Raw genomic sequence first — 22,695 nt, 5'->3', positions numbered from 1 at the left:
CTGGCTGCGGGTGGGAAACGGGTTTCAAATGCAAATCAGGCCCTGCCGTTAAATTCGACATTGCCTGCGGGAAACCCGTTCTCCCGGGTTTCCCGACTGCTTCCAAGCGCCTCTCCATCCTCCCCGCTCCCAACCTGCCAAAGTATTAAAATTCAGTTTCTCCTTATTTACTCTAACAAAACCCTTCATGATTTTGAAAACCTCTTTCAAATCTCCTCTTAACCTTCTCCGCCCAAAGCAGAACATTCCCAGTTTCTCCAGTCTCTCCACGTAACTGACGTCCCTCCATCCCTGGTATGATTCTGGTAAATCTCTCCTGCACCCTCTCCAAGGCCTTGACCTCCTTCCTAAAGTGTGGTGCCCAGAATTGGACACAATATTCCAGCTGAGGCCGAACCAGTGCTTTATAAAGGTTGAGAATAACTTCCTTGCTTTTGTACTCTCGGCCTCCATTAATAAAGCCAAGGATCGTGTACTTTTTTAACAGCCTTCTCAACCTGCCCTGCCATCTTGTGCACATATACCCCCAGGTCTCGCTGTTCCTGCACCCCCTTTAAAATTGTACCAGTTACCATATTGCCCCTCCTCATTCTTCTTGCCAAAATGTGTCACTTCACACTTCTCTGCGTTAAATTTCATCTGCCACCTGTCTGCCCAATTCACCAGTCTGTCTACGGCCTCCTGAAATCTGTTACTATCCACCTCATTATTTACTACATTTCTCTGCTTGGTTTCTCAAAGGGAGGCCTGGAAATCCCCCCAACATCCCAAAATATGAAGCATGTGGAAACCGGACACCCATCACCCTCCTCCAACCAACATCCCGATCTTATCCCTCTTCTGTTCAATATTCAGCTTCTTTCTGCTCCCGGAATCCTCCTCAAAAACAACTTGTATTTATGTGGTGCCTTTAACCTAGTAAAACATCCCAAACGCGCATCGCGGGAACGATTATCAAACAAAATTTGACACCGAGCCACATATCAGGACAGGTGACCAAAATAGCTTGGTCAAAGAAGTAGGTTTTAAGGAGCGTCTGTTAAAGGGGGACGGAAAGGTGGAGAGATTTAGGGAGGGAATACCAGCGCTGAGGCTGAAGGCACGGCCGCCAATGATGGAGCAATTAAAATTTGGGATGTGCAAGAGGCCAGAATCGGAGGAGCACTGAGATCTCGGAGGGTTGTGGGGCTGGAGGAAGTTACAGAGATAGGGTGGGGCGAGGCCGTGGTGGGATTTGAACGCAAGGATAGAGATGGTACTAACCTGCAGTGGATGATGTTGCTGCTGGCAAAGGGCACAGTGTCTGGCTGAGAGAGTGGGACCTGCCCATTGGGTGAGACTGCAGGCAGTCTAGCCCTTCAGTCTTCCGGACTCTCCGTCTCACTCTAATTTCTCGATACAACTATGGTCAGCGCATCTCTGAACATCCCTCTCGATACAGGACCATGCAGAGGGAGCTTTACTCTGTATCTAACCCGTGCTGTACCTGCCCTGGGAGTGTTTGATGGGACAGTGTAGAGGGAGCTTTACTCTGAATCTAACCCGTGCTGTACCTGTGCTGGGAGTGTTTGATGGGACAGTGTAGAGGGAGCTTTACTCTGAATCTAACCCGTGCTGTACCTGCCCTGGGAGTGTTTGATGGGACAGTGTAGAGGGAGCTTTACTCTGTATCTAACCCGTGCTGTACCTGCCCTGGGAGTGTTTGATGGGACAGTGTAGAGGGAGCTTTACTCTGTATCTAACCCGTGCTGTACCTGCCCTGGGAGTGTTTGATGGGACAGTGCAGAGGGAGCTTTACTCTGTATCTAACCTGGGCTGTACATGATGCCGATAAGTGAAGCAGTGTCTCTGCAGTGAACTGTAAAGTGTGGTGCTGGTTGTAATAATGTCTCTCCCAATCCCCCCCAGGTGCAGAAATTCAGGGGTCAGATCTGCTCTGAGGTAAGTGGTGAAGGTGTGAAATGTGTGTGTGTGTATAAATATATCTCCCTAAACCTCTCCACCTCTTGCTCCTCCTTTTAAGATACTTCTTAAAACCTATCTCTTTTTGACCAAGCTTTTGGTCATCTGCCCTAATATCTCCTTATGTGGCTAAGTGTCAAATTTTGTTTGATACTCTGTGTCCATATGTCGTGTGTGTGCGTTCCTCAGGCAATGGATTCCTTCCCTTCCGGCGAGTTTTCGAGGAGCAGCAAAGAGCAACATTGAGGATATTGCTGCAGTGGAGTTGCATTTGCACCGTTGTAACCCTCCTCCTTTCCCTCCACAGGCTGTACTCCTCATCTCCAGCCTCTTACCAAGTAAACTAGCGGAGCTGGACAATTTACTGCGGGTAAGTGCGTCGGCCTTCAAACCCCCCCCCGCAGTGCCTGGGACTCGCGCAGAGAGGGGAGGGCCGACCGTGCAGGAACACCCAGCAAAAAAACACCATCCTGCGCAGAGATCTCTCCCTGCTCGAAATGCGAGAGGGAGGGAGGGAGGGAGGGAGAGAGAGAGACAGACAGAGAGAGACAGACAGAGAGTGAGAGACAGAGAGAGAGAGAAGGGGTCTCGGGCAGCGGCGCAAATCGGGCGGTATTGGGTCGGCCGCCCGTTATGCGCAGTGCCTGATACTCAGTTCTGTGGGCGGCTGATCCGATACGGCCCGTTTTTGTGCCACTGCCCGAAACGAATTTCTAGGCCTTGGAGTGTGTGCACAAGTTTGTGACAGTGTGGAAGAACGCGAGTTTGTGAGCGAGTGTGTGTGTGTGTGTATACGATGAGAGCAAAACCTGTCTTGGCTGCGAAGCCCCCTGCAGTTGACTATCCCACCGCCACGGGGGCCATTCATGGCGTGCCGGCAAAGCTCCTCAGTCGTTGGCACGTGCCCGCACGCTGACGGTCTGACCTCGCCCAGTGATGCCAGCTCAGCTCAATTGTATTATTTACCTGTGCCCAGCGTCTCAATGGTGACGACCCGACGGAGGGGTCGGGGGTGGCAGTGGAGAATGCTGGGATATCGGTCACCGGCAACCAATGAAGGGCTACTGGGAGAGCAGCGGGAAGTCTTCACCAGGGGTGGGGGGGTTAGCAGCAGGCGGGCAGAAGGGGGACGAAAGGAAGTGTGTCAGCCATTTTGGGAGCAAGTATAGGCCTCGAGCTTCTTCACCAGTAATGTTGGAAGTGGGCTGGGGCCATTATTCTGGTCTGCTGTATACAGTTCTGGTCTCCATTTTATAAAAAGGACATAGAGACATTGGAAAAGGTGCAAAAAAGATTCACAAGGATGATACCAGAACTGAGAGGTTATAACTTTCAGGAAAGATAGAAAGGTTGAACAGGCTGGGGCTCTTTTCTCCAGAAAAGATAAGACCGAGGGGGTGACCTGATGGCTGCCTTTAAGTTTATGAAGGGGTTCGACAGAATAGACGTAGCGAAGATAGATAGAGTCATAGAGTTATACAGCACAGAAAGAGGCCCTTCGGCCCATCGTGTCCGCGCCAGCCATCAAGCTCTGTCTATTCTAATCCCATTTTCCAGCACTTGGTCCGTAGCCTTGTATGCTGTGGCGTTTCAAGTGCTCATCTAAATGCTTCTTGAATGTTGTGAGGGTTCCTGCCTCTACCACCCTTTCAGGCAGTGAGTTCCAGATTCCAACCACCCTCTGGGTGAAAAAGTTTTTCCTCAAATCCCCTCTAAACCTCCTGCCTCTTACCTTGAAACTACGCCCCCTGGTTATTGATCCCTCTATTAAGGGGACAAGTTCCTTTCTATCTACCCTATCTATGCCCCTCATAATTTTGTACACCTCAATCAGATCCCCCCCTCAGCCTTCTCTGCTCTAAGGAAAACAACCCCAGCCTGTCCAGTCTCTCTTCATAGCTGAAGCGCTCCAGCCCAGGTAACATCCTGGTGAATCTCCTCTGCACCCTCTCCAATGCAATCACATCCTTCCTATAGTGTGGCGACCAGAACTGCACACAGTATTCCAGCTGTGGCCTAACTAGATGTTTCCACTTGCAGGCGAGACCAGAACTAGGGGCCATAATAAATATAAGACAGTCACTAATAAATCCAATAGGGAATTCAGGAGAAATTTCTTTACCCAGAAAGTGGTGAGAATGTAGAGCTCGCTACCACAGGGAGTAGTTGAGGCGAATAGTATAGATGCATTTAAGGGGAAGCTAGATAAGCATATGAAGGAGAAAGGAGTAAAAGGATTATGCTGATAGGGTTGGATGAAGAGGGGAGGGAGGAGGCTCGTGTGGAGCATAAACACCGGCATGGACCAGTTGGGCCGAATGGCCTGTTTCTGTGCTGTAAGTTCGATGTCCTTGTGGCGCTATCTTGACTGCACACATTAAGGGTGGTAACTTGGCAGCGTGCGGGTGGCTGGGGGCGAACAGATAGAGTCATAGAGTTATACAGCACAGAAAGAGGCCCATCGTGTCCGCGCCGGCCATCAACCCCTATCTAATCCCATTTTCCAGCACATGGTCCGTAGCCTTGTATGCTGTGGCGTTTCAGGTGCTCATCTAAATGCTTCTTGAATGTTGTGAGGGTTCCTGCCTCTACCACCCTTTCAGTCAGTGAAGGGTTTAGTGGAGGTCAAGCCTTCAGCCCTAGGGACAAGTTGGGTGGGTGGCGAGGTTGAAACTGGTCTCTAATCCATCTCATTCCCATCTTTTGCAGGCCGATATCCTGAACCTCTCGGATTTATCACTGATTCACGCCGAGCTGGACATCCCGATCCCAGACCCACCCAAAAAAGAAGAGGTGAGAGCCTCGGGGACAGGGGGGGAATCTGTCGCAAGGCCGGGTCTGGGCCCTATGACCCATTAAAAGGTCACTCACTCGGAGCCCACAGCTGTGGGGGGGGGGGGTGATTGGCAAATTTGAAAAGAGGCAAAGGTGGGAGTGCGAGGGAAAGAATTGCATTTCTACAGCGCCTTTCACCACCTCGACGTCCCAAACACTTGACAGCCAATGAAGTGTAATGTAGGAAACGCGGCAGCCAATTTGTGCACAGCAAGATCCCAGAAGCAGATCGTTTGTATTGGGGATAAATATTGGCCCCGGGACACCGGGGAGAACTCCCCTCTGCTCTTCTTCCAATAGCGGCCGTGGGATCTTTTATGTCCACCCGAGAAGGCAGACGGGGCCCTCGGTTTAACGTCTCATCCGAAAGACGGCATCTCCGACAGTGCAGCGCTCCCTCAGTACTGGCACCGGCGTGTAGCCTTAAATTTTGTGCTCAAGTCTCTGGAGTGGGGCTTGAACCCTCAACCTTCTGACTCGGAGGTAAAAGTTCTCCCCACTGAGCCACGGCTGACCCCCATGATGGATTACTCTCCACTTGCCTGGATGAGTGCACCTCCATCAACACTCAAGAAGCTCGACACCATCCAGGACAAAGCAGCCCATTGATTGGCACCCCATCCACCACCTTAAACATTCACTCCCTCCACCACCGGCGTACCGTGGCTGCAGTGTGTACCATCTACAAGATGCACTGCAGCAACTCGCCAAGGCTTCTTCGGCAGCACCTCCCAAACCTGCGACCTCTTCCACCTAGAAGGACGAGGGCAGCAGGCGCATGGGAACACCGCCACCTCCAAGTTCCCCTCCAAGTCACAGACCATCCTGGAAATATATTGGCCGTTTCTCCATCGTCGCTGAGTCAAAATCCTGGAACTCCCTCCCGAACAGCACTGTGGGAGTACCTTCACCACACGGACTGCAGCGGTTCAAGAAGGCGGCTCACCACCACCTTCTCGAGGGGCAATTAGGGATGGGCAATAAATGCCGGCCTTGTCAGCGACGCCCACATCCCGTGAATGAATTTAAAAAAAAAAAAGGAGGGTGGTATGTGGGAGAGGAGGAAACTGGGAGAGGGAATTAGGGCCACAGTTAGCAAAGTGATTGAGTTTAAAGCTCTCCCCTTAATGGAGTGTCTTCCCCTCTATAATCCAGTAACTACACATCCCGTTATCAGCTCGAGGCTGTTTAATGGGACTGTTTTTCCTTACCCTTCTGGAACACTCTTCCCTCAAAAGGCTGTGGGTAGGGGACAATTGGCGATTTCGAGACTAAGACTAAAATATTTTTGTTGGGTAAGGGTATCGAGGGATATGGAACAAAGGCGTGTAAATGTGATTAAGATGCTGATCAACCCTGATCTAACTGAATGGCGGAACATTCCCGAGCAGCTGAATGGCCTCCTCCTGTTCCTATGTAACAGTCTCGAGAGGCTGAATGGCCTCCTCCCTGTTCCAATGTAACAGGCTCGCGAGGCTGAATGGCCTCCTCCTGTTACTATGTAACAGGCCCGAGAGGCTGAATGGTCTCCTCCTGTTCCTATGGTAACAGGCCCGAGAGGCTGAATGGCCTGCTCCTGTTCCTATATATGGTGTCCTGCTGGCCACCATTTTAAATCGGCCAGCGGACGGGTGCTTCGCCATGCGATCGCTGAGCTTCCCCACCCCGCCCCCCCCCCCCCCCCCCCCACCACTCCCGCCGCTCCTCACCCCCGAGTTCCGAGCCGACTCACAATTCGCTGTCTGGCTCCTTTAATCTTGGTTGTTGTCCATCTGCAGGAAAACGATACCAAGACGGAGGACGGGAAGGAGAAAAAGAAGGAAAAACGTGAGTGACTATGCTGCCAGTCCAAGATGAGGTGTTGAAAATGTTGTTTGTTCAACTGCCCCCCACCCCCCCCCCCCCCCGCCTTCCCTGCGGGCTGGGGGCCGAGTTCCCTGGTGCCTCGCAACAAGTGGGCATTCCTCATGCGACGAGTCCAGGCAGTCGCGGCAATCGACCGTGGGAGGAATCACACTCCAGCCTGACCGTGCCCATATCGGATGTGGCCCCCCCCCCCTAACACATAGTGATAGTGATCTGGAGCGGGAACACTGACTGATTGATCCTCCTCATTAACCCAGAGGGGTGCTGGGACCCAATTCTCGACGATGGAACCTCGGCCCTTCCTGCTTTGTGTGGGGCTCAGTACCACACTGGGAATTGCGGTTCTGATACTGAGGCGGGGGTCGAGGGGCGCGGGAATTCAAGGGCTCGTAGGTGCTGGCTAATCATTTGCTCCTTTCATGTCCAGCTCCAAAATGCGGGTTTCTCAAAGCCAATGAGAAGATCCTAACGTTAGTTCAACGAGTCAAACCAGAGCTGCGGACACTGAAGGAGACGTGTATCACGGTGAGTGAAGGAGCAGGAGAGACATCATAGAGCACGCTCGGAGACAGGTACAATACAGAGCTCCCTCTACATTACCCAGTGTCACAGTGAGCTCTCCCAGGGACAGGTACAATACAGAGCTCCCTCTACATTACCCAGTGTCACAGTGAGCTCTCCCAGGGACAGGTACAATACAGAGCTCCCTCCACATTACCCAGGGTCACAGTGAGCTCTCCCAGGGACAGGTACAATACAGAGCTCCCTCACATTACCCAGTGTCACAGTGAGCTCTCCCAGGGACAGGTACAATACAGAGCTCCCTCTACATTACCCAGTGTCACAGTGAGCTCTCCCAGGGACAGGTTCAATACAGAGCTCCCTCTACATTACCCAGTGTCACAGTGAGCTCTCCCAGGGACAGGTTCAATACAGAGCTCCCTCTACATTACCCAGTGTCACAGTGAGCTCTCCCAGTGACAGGTACAATACAGAGCTCCCTCTACATTACCCAGTGTCAGCACCGAGCTCTCCCAGGGACAGGTACAATACAGAGCTCCCTCTACATTACCCAGTGTCACAGTGAGCTCTCCCAGGGACAGGTACAATACAGAGCTCCCTCTACATTACCCAGTGTCACAGTGAGCTCTCCCAGGGACAGGTACAATACAGAGCTCCCTCTACATTACCCAGTGTCACAGTGAGATCTCCCAGGGACAGGTACAATACAGAGCTCCCTCTACATTCCCAGTGTCACAGTGAGCTCTCCCAGGGACAGGTACAATACAGAGCTCCCTCTACATTACCCAGTGTCACAGTGAGATCTCCCAGGGACAGGTACAATACAGAGCTCCCTCTACATTCCCAGTGTCACAGTGAGCTCTCCCAGGGACAGGTACAATACAGAGCTCCCTCTACATTACCCAGTGTCACAGTGAGCTCTCCCAGGGACAGATACAATACAGAGCTCCCTCTACATTACCCAGTGTCACAGTGAGCTCTCCCAGGGACAGATACAATAGAGCTCCCTCTACATTACCCAGTGTCCCAGTGAGCTCTCCCAGGGACAGATACAATAGAGCTCCCTCAACATTACCCAGTGTCACAGTGAGCTCTCCCAGGGACAGGTACAATACAGAGCTCCCTTACATTACCCAGTGTCAGCACCGAGCTCTCCCAGGGACAGATACAATACAGAGCTCCCTCTACAATACCCAGTGTCACAGTGAGCTCTCCCAGGGACAGATACAATACAGAGCTCCCTCTACATTACCCAGTGTCACAGTGAGCACTCCCAGGGACAGGTTCAATACAGAGCTCCCTCAACATTACCCAGTGTCAGCACCGAGCTCTCCCAGGGACAGGTACAATACAGAGCTCCCTCTACATTACCCAGTGTCACAGTGAGCTCTCCCAGGGACAGGTACAAGTTTCTGCCGTCACTTTCTCACCACTCACCTCTTGTCCCATTCCCATTTTCCCAGCTGACTGCCTGGATCCAGTACATGGTGCCCAAGATCGAAGATGGTAATGATTTTGGAGTGGCTATTCAGGTGAGGAGACGGGGAAAGTGCGGCGGGGGGTGGGGTGTGATTGATGCATAAGGGTGGGAGAAGGAGCCCATAACCCTTACTGGGAGAGGGTGACCTACCCCCACCGTGTGAAGGAATAGCTCTCCCCTGATATATTATCAATCGTTCGTGTCACTTCCCTTGTGATTGGGAACAAGATAACCGAGGCAGGGGGGCCCTATTCAGTGTTAGACTGGTGGATTGTGGGATTGGGTGACTTTAGGGGCCCTATTCAGTGTTCGACCGGTGGATTGTGGGATTGGGTGACTTTAGGGGCCCTATTCAGTGTTAGACTGGTGGATTGTGGGATTGGGTGACTTTAGTGGCCCTATTCAGTGTTAGACTGGTGGATTGTGGGATTGGGTGACTTTAGTGGCCCTATTCAGTGTTAGACCGGTGGATTGTGGGATTGGGTGACTTTAGGGGCCCTATTCAGTGTTAGACCGGTGGATTGTGGGATTGGGTGACTTTAGGGGCCCTATTCAGTGTTAGACCAGTGGATTGTGGGATTGGGTGACTTTAGGGGCCCTATTCACTGTTAGGCCAGTGGATTGTGGGATTGGGTGACTTTAGGGGCCCTATTTAGTGTTGGACCGGTGGATTGTGGGATTGGGTGACTTTAGGGGTCCTATTTAGTGTTAGACCGGTGGATTGTGGGATTGGGTGACTATAGGGGCCCTATTTAGTGTTAGACCGGTGGATTGTGGGATTGGGTGACTTTAGGGACCCTATTTAGTGTTAGACCGGTGGATTGTGGGATTGGGTGACCATTAAGGGCCCTATTTTGTGCTAGACTGGTGGCTGGGGGGGGGAGGGAAGGGAAGGGGCGGTGGGAGATTGGGAACTGGACAAACATAACCCCCACTGGGGTTCTTGCATGATGGGGTGCGGGGGGGCGCCCTCCTCTCGCCCAGTCAGAGAGGTGGGAAAGGGCAAGGACCACCCATTGAAAGTGCGCATAGAATCATAGAATAGTTCAGCACAGAAGGAGGCCATTCGGCCCATCGAATCTGTGCCGGTTCTTTCAAAAAGCAACCCAGTTAGGCCCATTCCCCCGCTCTTTCCCCATAGCCCTGCAATGTTTTCCCCTTCAATTATTTATCCAATTCCCTTTTGAAGGCTACTATTGAATCTGCCTATCAGGCAGTGTATTCCAAATCCCAACCACTCGCTGCGTAAAAAAGTTTTCCCTCATGTCCGCTGCTTTTGCCAGTTACCTTAAATCTGTGTCCTCTGGTTATCGACCCTTCAGCCATTGGAAACAGTTTCTCCTTATTTACTCTATCTGAACCCTTCATGATTTTAAAACACCTCTTTTAAATTTAAACTTGAAACACATAAGAACATAAGAGGTAGGAGCAGGAGTCGGTCATTTGGCCCCTCGAGCCATTCAGTAAGATCATGGCTGATCTGATCTTGGCCTCAACTCCACTTCCCTGCCCGCTCCCCATAACGCTTGACTCCCTTATCGTTCAAAACTCTGTCTATCTCCGCCTTGAATATATTCACTGACTCCGCCTCCACAGCTCTCTGGGGTAGAGAATTCCAAAGATTCACGACCCTCTGGGAGAAGAAATTCCTCCTCTCTGGTTTAAAAGGGTGCCCCCCCCTTATTCTGAAACTATGCCCCGAGTTCTAGATTCCCCCACGAGGGGAAACATCCTCTCTGCATCTACCCTGTCAAGCCCCTCTCTCAAATCTCCTCTTAACCTTCCCTGCTCGAAGGAGAACAACCCCAGCTTCTCCAGTCTCTCCACGTAACTGTAATCCCTCATCCCTGGAACCATTCTAGTAAATATCCCCTTAACCTTCTAAGGAGAACAACCCCAGCTTCTGTAGTCTGTCCACGTAACTGAAGTCCCCCCATCCCTGGAACCATTCCAGACAATCTCTACTCTGCTCCCTCTCCAAAGCCTTGACATCCTTCCTGAAGTGTGGTGCCCAGAATTGCGACACAATGCTCCATCTGGGGCCGAACCAGTGATTTTTTTAAAATATAGGTTTAGTACCAGGCCAGTCACGTCCTGGGACACCTCCCTCAAGGGGTCAATCTACCTTGGATGTGCGCCCCTTCCCCCGCCGCAGAGTCTCCGTTACCACAGATATATTTGGGTTAAAATTGTTTCCCCCCCTTCCCACGCCAATCGCGAGAACACGTCGAGACTTCCCACCAGAGACTGCGCGCCCTGGACCTCCCGCCCCTAGAGATTCACGGACGGGTAACAACCCCGGGAGGCCCAATGCCCTTCGGGGGAGTGTGTGTGCCGGCGAGCGTCTGCGGCACCGTGCGCTCGGGTTCTCTGGGCGCGCCCCCGCCAAAGAATAATAACGTGACGAGTGCAAACGTGTGACGGCTTCGGAGACGAGTTGGAGGGATGGACTTTTAGCGATTTGGAGATGTGAATTGAGGTTTGGGGAGCTGACCGGGTTGGGAAGAAAAAGAATGGGGAGTGGACATCATCCAGGTTTCGTTTTTTTTTTTCTACACTGCTGAGAGGCATGGTCAACGGAGATACTGGGAGGTATGAGCGGGGGAGGGGGGTGCAAGATCCGTGGGGGATTCTCCTGATCATCTGGCGTATTTATAGGAAGATGAGGCCATTCAGCCCCTCGAGCCTGTTACATAGGAGCAGGAGGAGGACATTCAGCCCCTCGGGCCTGTTACATAGGAGCAGGAGGAGGACATTCAGCCCCTCGGGCCTGTTACATAGGAGCAGGAGGAGGACATTCAGCCCCTCGGGCCTGTTACATAGGAGCAGGAGGAGGACATTCAGCCCCTCGGGCCTGTTACATAGGAGCAGGAGGAGGACATTCAGCCCCTCGGGCCTGTTACATAGGAACAGGAGGAGGACATTCAGCCCCTCGGGCCTGTTACACAGGAGCAGGAGGAGGACATTCAGCCCCTCGCCAGAGAGGAAACAAAAGCAGACAAGGTCCTGCTCCTGATCACTATCTTATTGGAAGGTGCATCTTGTGTGTGTGACTGTCAGGTGAGGATGGGTTGGGACTGGTTGTCACATTCTCTCCCCCCCCCGCCCCCATCCCATTGTCACACAGTCAGCAAACGCTCACTGTGAACAACAACAACATTTATATAGTGCCATTACCATCTTAAAACATCCCAAGGTGCTTCACAGGAGTGTAAATAGGACAAAATCTGACACTGAGCCACATAAGGAGATACTGGGCAGGTGACCAAAAGCTGGTCACAGAGGTAGGTTTTAAGGAGCGTCTTAAAGGAGGAAAGAGAGGTGGCGAGGCGGAGAGGTTTAGGAAGGGAATTCCAGAGCTTAGGCACGGCCACTAATGGTGGAGCGATTAAAATCGGGGATGCGGAAGAGGCCAGAATTAGAGGAGCACAGATATCTCGGAGGATTGCAGGGCTGGAGGAAGTTCCAGAGATAGGGAGGGGCGAGGCCCTGTCATAGAATCACAGAAAGTTACAGCGCGGAAGGAGGCCATTTTGGCCCATCGTGTCCGTGCCGGCCAACAAAGAGCTATCCAGCCTAATCCCACTTCCCAGCTCTTGGTCCGTAGCCCTGCAGGTTAGAGCATCCCAAGTGCACATCCAAGTACTTTTTAAATGTGGTTAGGGTTCCTGCCTCTACCACCCTTTCAGGCAGTGAGTTCCAGACCCCCACAACCCTCTGGGTGAAGAAATTTCCCCTCAAATCCCCTCTAAACCTTCCACCAATTACTTTAAATCTGTGCCCCCTGGTTTTTGACCCCTCTGCTAAGTGGTCCTTTCTATCCACTTTATCTGGGCTCCTCATAATTTTATACACCTCAATAAGGTCTCCCCTCAGCCTCCTCTGTTCCAAGGAAAACAAACCCAGCCTATCCAGTCTTTCCTCAGAGCGAAGATTCTCTACTCCCAGCAACATCCTTGTAAATCTCCTCTGTACCCTCTCTAGTGCAATCACATCTCTCCTGTAATGTGGTGACCAGAACTGCACACAGTACTCTAGCTGAGGCCTAACTAGTGTTTTATACAGTTGAAGCATAACCCCCCCTGCTCTTGTATTCTATGCCACAGCTAATAAAGGCAAGCATTCCGTATGCTTTCTTAACCACCTTATCTACCTGGCCTGCTACCTTCAGGGGTCCATGGACATGCACTCCAAGGTCTCTGTTCCTCTACACTACTCAGCGTCCTTCCATTTAATGGCCCAGAAATTCGAGTCGGGGGCTTGCCGCGCGTGCAAGCCCCCGATCTGCACTTACCCGACGCGCCGGCCGTTGAGCTTCAGGGACGCCTGGAATTGCTGTTTTAAAATGTTGACTCCCGGGCAGCGTCTGACGTCACGCCGCCCAGGAGTGCAGCCAGCGCGAAGCCTGTAGCGCGCAGTGCAAGTGAGACACGCCCCTTGAGGTCTCAGTTTAACAGGACACGCCCCCAATGTTTCTGCCAAGCTGCTAAGCATTTTTACATGCAAAGCAGCAGTTTAAATAGGTTTTTGGAAGTTTTTTGAAGCTTTTGGTAACTTTTATAAACTTTTAAAAACGTTTACATTATTTTGAAGAATCTGAAGTAGTTTTAAACAGAATTAAAGCAATTTAAAGACTTTTAAAAGCCCTAAAAGAATTTTTTTAATTCCATTTATTTATTTAGCAATGTCGTCGTCATACGTGTCTTCACACTGTTCCCTTTGGGGAACTGTATGAAGTGGTGGAAGGATTTATGGCCATGATTAACGCTCATTCCGTGACCGTAACCATCTTTGAACCAGCCATTAGGGCGGTTAGTCCTATGGCGGGAGGGTTTTACGGGCTCCCACAAGCTATACAAGGAGGGGGGGGCCACACACACCCACGGACGCAAATATCCCACTGGATGTCAACCCAGAATTTAGAGCCGGAGCTCCGACTCCACTTGCCGGGACTGTCTGGAGCGGGGTTCGAAACCCTACCCTGATCTGGCCCAGCGGCGGGGATCCTACCGCTATGACAAAGGCCCAATCCGATTAGCAACGTGAAATGGCTGGAATGAGCACAATTCACGGCATTAAAAGAACTCACAATTGAACTGATGATGACCTCAGCAATCTCCTCAAGGAGGTGGAGGTGCAGCGCCTGCTCATCATTGGTAATGAGAAGTCAAAGGCGCCGCAAAAAGGGCAGATGATAGCTTGGTCTTTCAAGTGGCAGCATAGGGCTCCAGTCACGGGGAGGGAAAAGGCGCAGGAAACGTATGGGTGTCACCTTTTGTGCGGAGTGGGCCTTTTGCGTAGCAGTAAGCATCCCCGCCGCTGGGCCAGAAGGAGTAGGGTTTCGAACCCCACTCCAGACAGTCCCGGCAAGTGGAGTCAGCTCCAACTATAAATTCTGGGTGGACATCCAGCGGGATACTTGCGTCCGTGGGTGTGGGTGGCCCCCCCCCCCCTCTCAGATGGGTTGTGGGAGCCCGTAAAACCCTCACGCCATAGGACTAACCACCCTAATGGCTGGTTCAAAGATGGTTACGGAATGAGCGTTAATCACGGCCATAAATCCTTCCACCACTTCATACAGTTCCCGAAAGGGAACAGTGTGAGGATACGTATGACGATGACCTCTTGCGCAATGCACCTCCTTGGACCCTCAGTTGCAGATGCGAGGGGGCAAATCGTGCAATTGTTAAATTTTTCATTTTATTGACATGTAAAATGTTGGCCCAGTAATTCCCTTCCAAATGCGCGAGTACGGTCGGGGTACTTACGCGTCTGGCCGGAGGAAATGCCGGTTTTCAGCATGCACCGCGCATGCGGGGAAAACCGGCATTTCCTGTCCTCTGAACGAAGGGGTTCAGAGGCAGAACGCGTGCGCAGTAAAATTCGCCGCTTTCATTCATGCTTTCAGTGAGGTCAAGTCCTTACAACTTACACATGAAAAAAGCATGGGTACAGTTGCTCCAGAGGCTGCGGAGGAAGATATTTCTTATTGTGGAGCTTCTGAAAGTATGTATGTCTGTATATATTCCTTTGCGTGTTATGTATATATTCCTTTACTTATGTGTATGAATGTATTATTTAATTATGACTTTCAGAGAAAGTAACTTATTGAAAAATCATAATTAAAAACATACATTCATACACATAAGTAAAGGAATATAAAACATACATACATATACGTAAAGGAATATATGCGGACATACATACATAATTACTTATTACTGATGAAAAGTTTCTTTCTTAAAAGTGCTGGAAATGTTACATTACTCATTTTAGAACACTCATTTTCACATTCAATTCACACAGCCACAATTGCTCCTTCTACCTACCGTTCTGAAAACCCGTTTTTATAAAAAAAAAAAAAAAAAAAAAAATTTAAACTTTAAAACTTACTTAAAATTTCTTAAAATAACTTCCCTCCCTTTCCCAAACAAAAATATTGCCTTTCAGAAGCTCCACGATAAAATATATCTTCCTCCGCAGCCTTGGAACAACTTTACACATGCTTTTTTCAAGTGTAACTTGTAAGGACTTACCCTCACTGAATCCATGAATGAAATCGATGAAGTTCACTGCGCAAACGCTGCCTGTGCAGTCGCACGCGCTGTGCCTATGAACCCCTTCGTTCCGAGGACTGGAAATGCCGGCGCTCCCCCGCATGCGCTGTGCATGCTGAACGCCGGCATTTCCAACGGCCAGATGCGTGAGTACCCAGACCGTACTCACGCATTTGGTCACTAATTTCTGGCCCAATGTGTATTCCCTTTCCTTGTTAGCCCTCCCCAAATGCATTACCTCACACTTCTCCGGATTGAATTCCATTTGCCACTGTTCTGCCCACCTGACCAATTTATTGATGTCTTCCTGCAGTCTACAGCTTCCTTCTTCAGAATCAACCACACAGCCGATTTTAGTATCATCTGCAAACTTCTTAATCATACCCCCTATATTCAAGTCAAGATCGTTGATATATACCACAAAAAGCAAGGGACCTAGTACTGAGCCCTGCGGAACCCCACTGGAAACCGCCTTCCTGTCACAAAAACACCCATCAACCATCACCCTCTGCTTCCTGTCTCCGAGCCAGTTTTGAATCCAACTTGACACTTTGCCCTGGATCCCATGGGCTTTTAACTTTGTGACCAGTCTGCCATGTGGAACCTTATCAAAAGTCTTGCTAAAGTCCATATACACTACATCAAACGCACTACCCTCATCTACCCTCCTTGTTACCTTCTCAAAAAATTCAATCAAGTTTGTCAGACATGACCTTCCCTTAACAAATCCGTGCTGACTGTCCTTGATTAATCCGTGTCTTTCTAAATGAAGATTTATCCTGTCCTTCAGAATTCTTTCCAATAATTTTCCCACCACCGAGGTTAGGCTGACTGGCCTGTAATTACTCGGTCTATCCTTTTCTCTCTTTTTAAACAAGGATACCACATTAACAGTCCTCCAGTACCACATCTGTAGCCAGAGAGGATTGGAAAATGATGGTCAGATCCTCTGCAATTTCCTCTTTTGCTTCGCTTAACAGCCTGGGATACATTTCATCTGGGCCTGGGGATTTATCCACTTTTAAAGCTGCTAAACCCCTTAATACTTCCTCTCTCACTGTTTATTTCATGTAATATTTCACACTCCTCCCCTCTGATAGCAGTGTCTGCTTTGCCCCTCTCCTTTGTGAAAACAGATGCAAAGTATTCATTAAGAACCCTACTGACGTCTCACGCCTCCTCACACACATTACCCTCATGATCGCTAATAAGCCCTACCCTTTCTTTAGTTATCCTCTTACTCTTAATATATTTATAAAACATCTTTGGGTTTTCCTTGATTTTACTTGCCAAGAATTTTTCATGCTCTCTCTTTGCTTTCCTAATATCCTTTTTAATAATTGCACCCCTGCACTTTCTGTACTCCTCTAAAGATTCTGGAGTATTTAGCCCTCGGTATCTGTCATACGCATCCATGTTGAAAACAAGGATGAGAATTTTGAAATGGAGGTGTTGCCGGACCGGGACCCGATGTAGGTCAGCGAGCACAGGGGGTGATGGGTGAACGGGACTTGGTGCGAGTTAGGATACGGGCAGCCGAGTTTTGGATGACCTCAGGTGTATGGAGAGGTGGGAGGCCGGCCAGGGGAGAGCAGGACTGGGTTGGTGAAAAGCGAGGGCTTTCGGGATTGAGGAGCCTTCTTCACTCCCGGGTGTCCCATTGCGGAGAGACGGGGGGGGGGGGGGCATGTGTTTATCATCATTGCTGGAATGACCATGGAGGGAGATGCGTGTGTGGGGAATGGAAGGAGAGGCTGGATTGATTTCGGAGAGTGACGTGCACCAAATGTGTTTTCCCTTAGGAAAAGATTCTGGAGAGGATCGCGGCGGTGAAGACAAAAGTGGAGGGATTCCAGACCAACATCACCAAGTACGACTCCCGTAGAGCCCGGGTATCGAGAATACACCTGTCCTTGCACTCGCACAGGGTGCTGCTGCACACGTTCATGCACACACGGCCACACGTGTACACGGCATGCTCCCCACACACATGTACAGATATACACAGCATGCTCCCCACACATACATGTACACAGTTACGCGCGCACACAATGTGCTCCCCACACAAATACATGTACATACGGTCAGACGTCTACACACAGCGCAACTGCACACATACACACAGCGTGCTCCACACACACTCACGTGTGCACAATGTGCTCCCATGCACACATACATGTACACTGGCACACGTACACAGCGTTCTCGCCATACACACGGTCAGACGTATACACACTGTGCTTCCCCACACACATACACGAGGTCAGACGTGTACACACAGCACACACGCATGTACATGGTCGCATGTGTACACAGCGTTTTCCACACATACATGTACACAATCACACGTGTACACACAGCATGTTACCCACACACGTCGGGGAGGGGTAGATGGACCCCTCCATCTCCCTCTGTCGAACTGTATGCGGGGTATTTTAACCCCAAAAATCAGGCGGGTTGAAGTCAGGTGGGAGGTTAAAGTGGCAGAAATCTGAATCCTGACCCCAACCCGCCCACTTCCGGTCTTACTTAACGGAGGGGGGATGGGGGGGGAGTGGCAACCAACCTGCTCCCAGGAGACGGGCAGGCCCTTTAAATATTAGAATGAGACTGCGTGCCTCATTTTGAAGCACCATTTTAAATTTAACTGTGGGCGGCTGTGTTTCCCGGGGAACCCGGCAGCTAAAGGAAGGCGAGGACTGCTGGATCCAGGGGGTAAGTGCCTTTCCCACTTACCTGCTGGATCCAGCATCTCCGCCTCACCAACCCTACGCGAGCGGACACCACCCCAATCCTTCCAAACTACCTCAACCTCCCCCGCCGCCACCACCACCCGAGGTCTCTGACTCTGCCCCCCACGACGCCTCTGATCTCCGATTCCCCCTCTCCAGCTCCCAACACCCCCACATCTTTGACAACCCCCCCCCCCCCCCCCCCCCCCCACTTCTGATTCCGGCCTCCCGATCCCTCCCTCCTTCATCTTTGCTCCCTGGCTGTGGCCTGGTGCCACAGGCCTACCTACTGACCTGCCCGCCAGCCAGCCTCTCAATCTGGCTGGCTGCAGGGGTCGGGGGGGAAACAGAGAAAAAAAATGTTAATCAGGCCCTGCCGTTAAATTTGGCAGGGCCTGAGGGAAACCTGTTCTCCCGGGTTTCCCAACTGCAACTCGGCAGCCACCCCCCCCCCCGCGCCTCCCCCTCTGCCTCCAAGTTAAAATCCTGCCCTACGTGTCAACATAATCCAATCCCAGCCATCAAAACTGATCCTGTTAATAATGATCGCTTGATCTGCAGTGAGGAGGGAGCAGCCTCCATTTTAAAATGAGCCTTTCTTGGGGCGGGGGGAGATATGAGAAATAAAGACAGGATTTGCTGTGTTTGTCACAATATACGGACTCAGACCCTGATCTGTATACACGCGCGCGCCCACACAGCTCGTGCGTACACCTGCATACACTGACACGTACATACACACTAACATACACGTACACAGACCATGTGTACGTACACACATCATGTGTACATGTACACACCAACATATATACATGCACATTCACACACGTGTGCATACACAGACTCACACACGCACGTGCACAGATAATGAAGCAGTCCATGTCTGCATGCAACAAGATCTGAACGCCGTTCAGGCTTGGGCTGATAAGTGGTAGGTAACATTCGCGCCACAGAAGTGCCAGGCAATGACAATCTCCAACAACCACCGCCCCTTGACATTCAATGGCATTACCATTGCCGAATCCCCCACCATCAACATCCTGGGGGTCACCATTGACCAGAAACTTAACTGGACCAGCCACATAAATACTGTGGCAACAAGAGCAGGTCAGAGGCTGGGTATTCTGCGGCGAGTGTCTCACCTCCTGACTCCCCAAAGCCTTTCCACCATCTACAAGGCACAAGTAAGGAGTGTGAAGGAATACTCTCCACTTCCCTGGATGAGTGCAGCTCCAGCAATACTCAAGAAGCTCAACACCATCCAGGACAAAGCAGCCCATTGATTGGCACCCCATCCACCACCTTAAACATTCACTCCCTCCACCACCGGCGTACCGTGGCTGCAGTGTGTACCATCTACAAGATGCACTGCAGCAACTCGCCAAGGCTTCTTCGGCAGCACCTCCCAAAACCTGCGACCTCTACCACTTAGAAGGACAAGGGCAGCAGGCGCATGGGAACACCACCACCTCCAAGTTCCCCTCCAAGTCACACACCATCCTGACTTGGAAGTATATCACTGATCCTTCATCATCGCTGGGTCAAAATCCTGGAACTCCCTCCCTAACAGCACTGTGGGAGTACCTTCACCACACGGACTGCAGCGGTTCAGGAAGGCGGCTCACCACCACCTTCTCAAGGGCAACTAGGGATGGGCAATAAATGCCGACCTTGCCAGCGACGCCCACATCCCATAAACGAATAAAAAAAAACACACACATACACAGACTGATATATTCACACACCTGTGCACACTGTGTGCAGTTTTGGACTCCACACTATAGGAAGGGTGTTGAGACAATAGAGAGGGTACAGTGCAGATTCACTGGGATACCGCCTGGTCTGTGGAGGTACAAATACAGAGAATGACTGGGACCCAGACTCGGGTGGTGGCGCAAGTGGTATCAGATCGGCTGTCCGTTATACGCAGTGCCCGATATTCAGTTGCACTGACTGCAATGGGACTGAACATCGGGCGCTGCGTATAACAGGCGGCCTGTCCGATACCGCCCGCTTTACGCCACAGCCCGAGACCAATATCTAGGCCTGGGGCTGTTTCATTAATTCGGAGGAGATTAAGGGGCAATTTGACAGAGGCATTTAAAATCGGGATAGAGCAGATCGAAACTGCCTGTGAGTAGGAATTGAAGGGTCAAGAATGAGGGGCCATAGATGCAAGATTAAATTTAGGGGCGAGAGAGCAGGAGAAAGCTTTTTATACAGAGGGTTGTGAGACTGTGAAATACACAACCGGAGTTAGTGGTTGAGGCAGAGACCAGGTCAACATTTAAGGATAGGTTTGATAGTTAGTTGAAGGAAAAGGGATATGGGAACAAGGCGGCTCCACAGGATTAGGGTACAGCTCGTGTGGAGGATATCCTGCGCACACACAGCACTGACTTTTCCTCTTGTCTCTGTAGGTACTTCACTGAACGAGGAGACGCAGTAGCCAAAGCTTCTAAGGACACGCACGTGGTGAGTAACTCGCCAACTTCAACAGACCTCGGGCCTGCGATGGTGGGCCCTGACCTCGGGCCTGCGATGGTGGGCCCAGACCTCGGGCCTGCGATGGTGGGCCCAGACCTCGGGCCTGCGATGGTGGGCCCAGACCTCGGGCCTGCGATGGTGGGCTCAGGCCTGCGATGGTGGGCCCAGACTTCGGGCCTGCGATGGTGGGCCCAGACCGCGGGCCTGCGATGGTGGGCCCAGACCGCGGGCCTGCGATGGTGGGCCCAGACCGCGGGCCTGCGATGGTGGGCCCAGACCGCGGGCCTGCGATGGTGGGCCCAGACCTCGGGCCTGCGATGGTGGGCCCCTGACCTCGGGCCTGCGATGGTGGGCCCAGACCCCGGGCCTGCGATGGTGGGCCCCTGACCCCGGGCCTGCGATTGTGGGCCCAGACCTCGGGCCTGCGATGGTCGGCCCAGACCTCGGGCCTGCGATAGTGGGCCCAGACCCCGGGCCTGCGATGGTGGGCCCAGACCCCGGGCCTGCGATGGTGAGCCCCTTACCTCGAGCCTGCGATGGTGGGCCTAGACCGCGGGCCTGCGATGGTGGGCCCAGACCTCGGGCCTTCGGGGGTGGGCTCAGACCTCGGGCCGCAGGCCAGGACCTCGGGCCTGCGGGGGGTGGGCCCAGACCTCGGGCCTGCGGGGGGTGGGCCCAGACCTCGGGCCTGCGGGGGGTGGGCCCAGACCTCGGGCCTGCGGGGGGTGGGCCCAGACCACGGGCCTGCGATAGTACTAGGCCCAGACCTCGGGCCTGCGGGGGTGGGCCCAGACCTCGGGCCTGCGGGGGTGGGCCCAGACCTCGGGCCTAGACAAGCGGGCTGAAATCTGTGCCTGCGTGATAGGTTGTGCGTCCTGTTCAGTGCCCTACCTGCACCGGTGATCATTGCCCTCTCTCAGCTGCAAACTTGGCACCATCGCTGCCCGTGCCAGCTCTCGGGAGGACCCGATGCGAGCCCACAGGATTCCCCCTCCCTCCCGTCTGATTACCGGGTCCCTCACCGTTTCACCGGTTGCCTGTTTCAGATGGATTACCGCCAGCTGGTCCATGAGAAGGATGAGGCTGCCTACATGGACATCAGGACGATGATCATGGACATCAGGGGCTTCTACGTAAGTACGGAGAATGGGGGCGGGCAACCCCACGGGTTACAGTAAGGGGGGGGCAATTACTGACGCACACACTCTCTGGGAAGGGCAATTACTGATGCACATCCTCGGGGTTGAGGGGGACAGTTTCTGATGTACAGTTTCTGGAGTGGGACAGTTACTGACACTTTGGGGGGGGGGGGGGGACCAGTTACTGATGCGTACTTTCTGGGGAGGGCAAATACTGGTGCACACTGTCTGTGGGGAGGGAATTACTGATTCACAGCCTCCGGTGGGACAGTTGCTGATGCAAATCCTCTGGGGGGTGGGGGGAAATATACTGAGACACACATCCTCGGGGTGGGGAACAAATACTGAGGCACATCCTCGGGGGTAAATGAATGTTGCACATCCTCCTATTCCTGCTGGGAGGGACTGGGTGGTTAGTGGCTAGGACATTGGCTTTTCTCCCTCTGGGACATGGGGTCAAATCCAGCGTTGGATTCGGGCTGAGGGTTTCCTCTCTCTGAATCTGCATAGAATCCATTTTATCTCTCTCCCTCCTTTTCAAGGTTGAACTGCTGGACATTATCATTAAGAATGCTGAGAAGATTACCAACCCTAAGGGGGAGGAGAAGTCCTTCTCCATGTATTGAATGGAGCATTGGCGGGCGGGGAGGGAGCAGTATCAAGGGACATCAATTACTTTCGACAGGCAACCAATCAGCAAGGCAGCAACCTTTGGACACGGCTTGTGATCTGTGCACTTAGTCCCATGCTGTGCAATAAACTGGCTTCATGTTTTATGTTGTGTTGGATTTTAAATAAATTTGTGTTGTGAATACAGAGCAGTGTCTGTTTTTGCACTTTCATATCTACCTCTGTCTCTCTTTAGAAATCTCTCTGTGTGTCCTTTTGTCAGCCGCCAGCTCATAGAAACATAGAAGATAGGAGCAGGAGTGGGCCATTCGGCCCCTCGAGCCTGCTCCGCCATTCAGTGAGATCATGGCTGATCAAATTCAGTACCCTGTCCCTGCCTTCTCCCCATATCCCTTGATCCCTTTAGCCTTAAGAAATATATCCAACTCCTTCTTGAATATATTTAATTTATTGGCCTCTACTGCCTCCTGTGGTAGAGAATTCCA

At 51.8% G+C, this 22,695-nt stretch overlaps 1 protein-coding gene across 1 annotated transcript; it reads left to right on the top strand.

The window, feature by feature from the left end:
- Positions 1 to 1,860: 1,860 nt before the first annotated feature.
- LOC147119545 (proteasome activator complex subunit 2-like) lies at positions 1,861 to 22,396 on the top strand (the record flags this gene model as incomplete). Its single annotated transcript, XM_085984116.1, has 10 exons — positions 1,861 to 1,941; positions 2,270 to 2,332; positions 4,672 to 4,755; positions 6,576 to 6,624; positions 7,091 to 7,188; positions 8,649 to 8,717; positions 17,025 to 17,092; positions 20,375 to 20,429; positions 21,488 to 21,574; positions 22,123 to 22,396. Coding segments are annotated over 10 exons (738 nt in total), but the record flags the coding sequence as incomplete, so codon positions are not given.
- Between the last annotated feature and the right edge of the window lie 299 nt (positions 22,397 to 22,695).

Source organism: Somniosus microcephalus, chromosome 4 (genome assembly GCF_052327205.1).
Source record: "Somniosus microcephalus isolate GS21.2 chromosome 4, FLI_Smic_1.0, whole genome shotgun sequence".
In the NCBI taxonomy this organism is placed as follows: Eukaryota; Metazoa; Chordata; class Chondrichthyes; order Squaliformes; family Somniosidae; genus Somniosus; species Somniosus microcephalus.
Note: the sequence above shows the minus strand (reverse complement) of the source record. Positions and strands in the feature narration are given on the sequence as shown.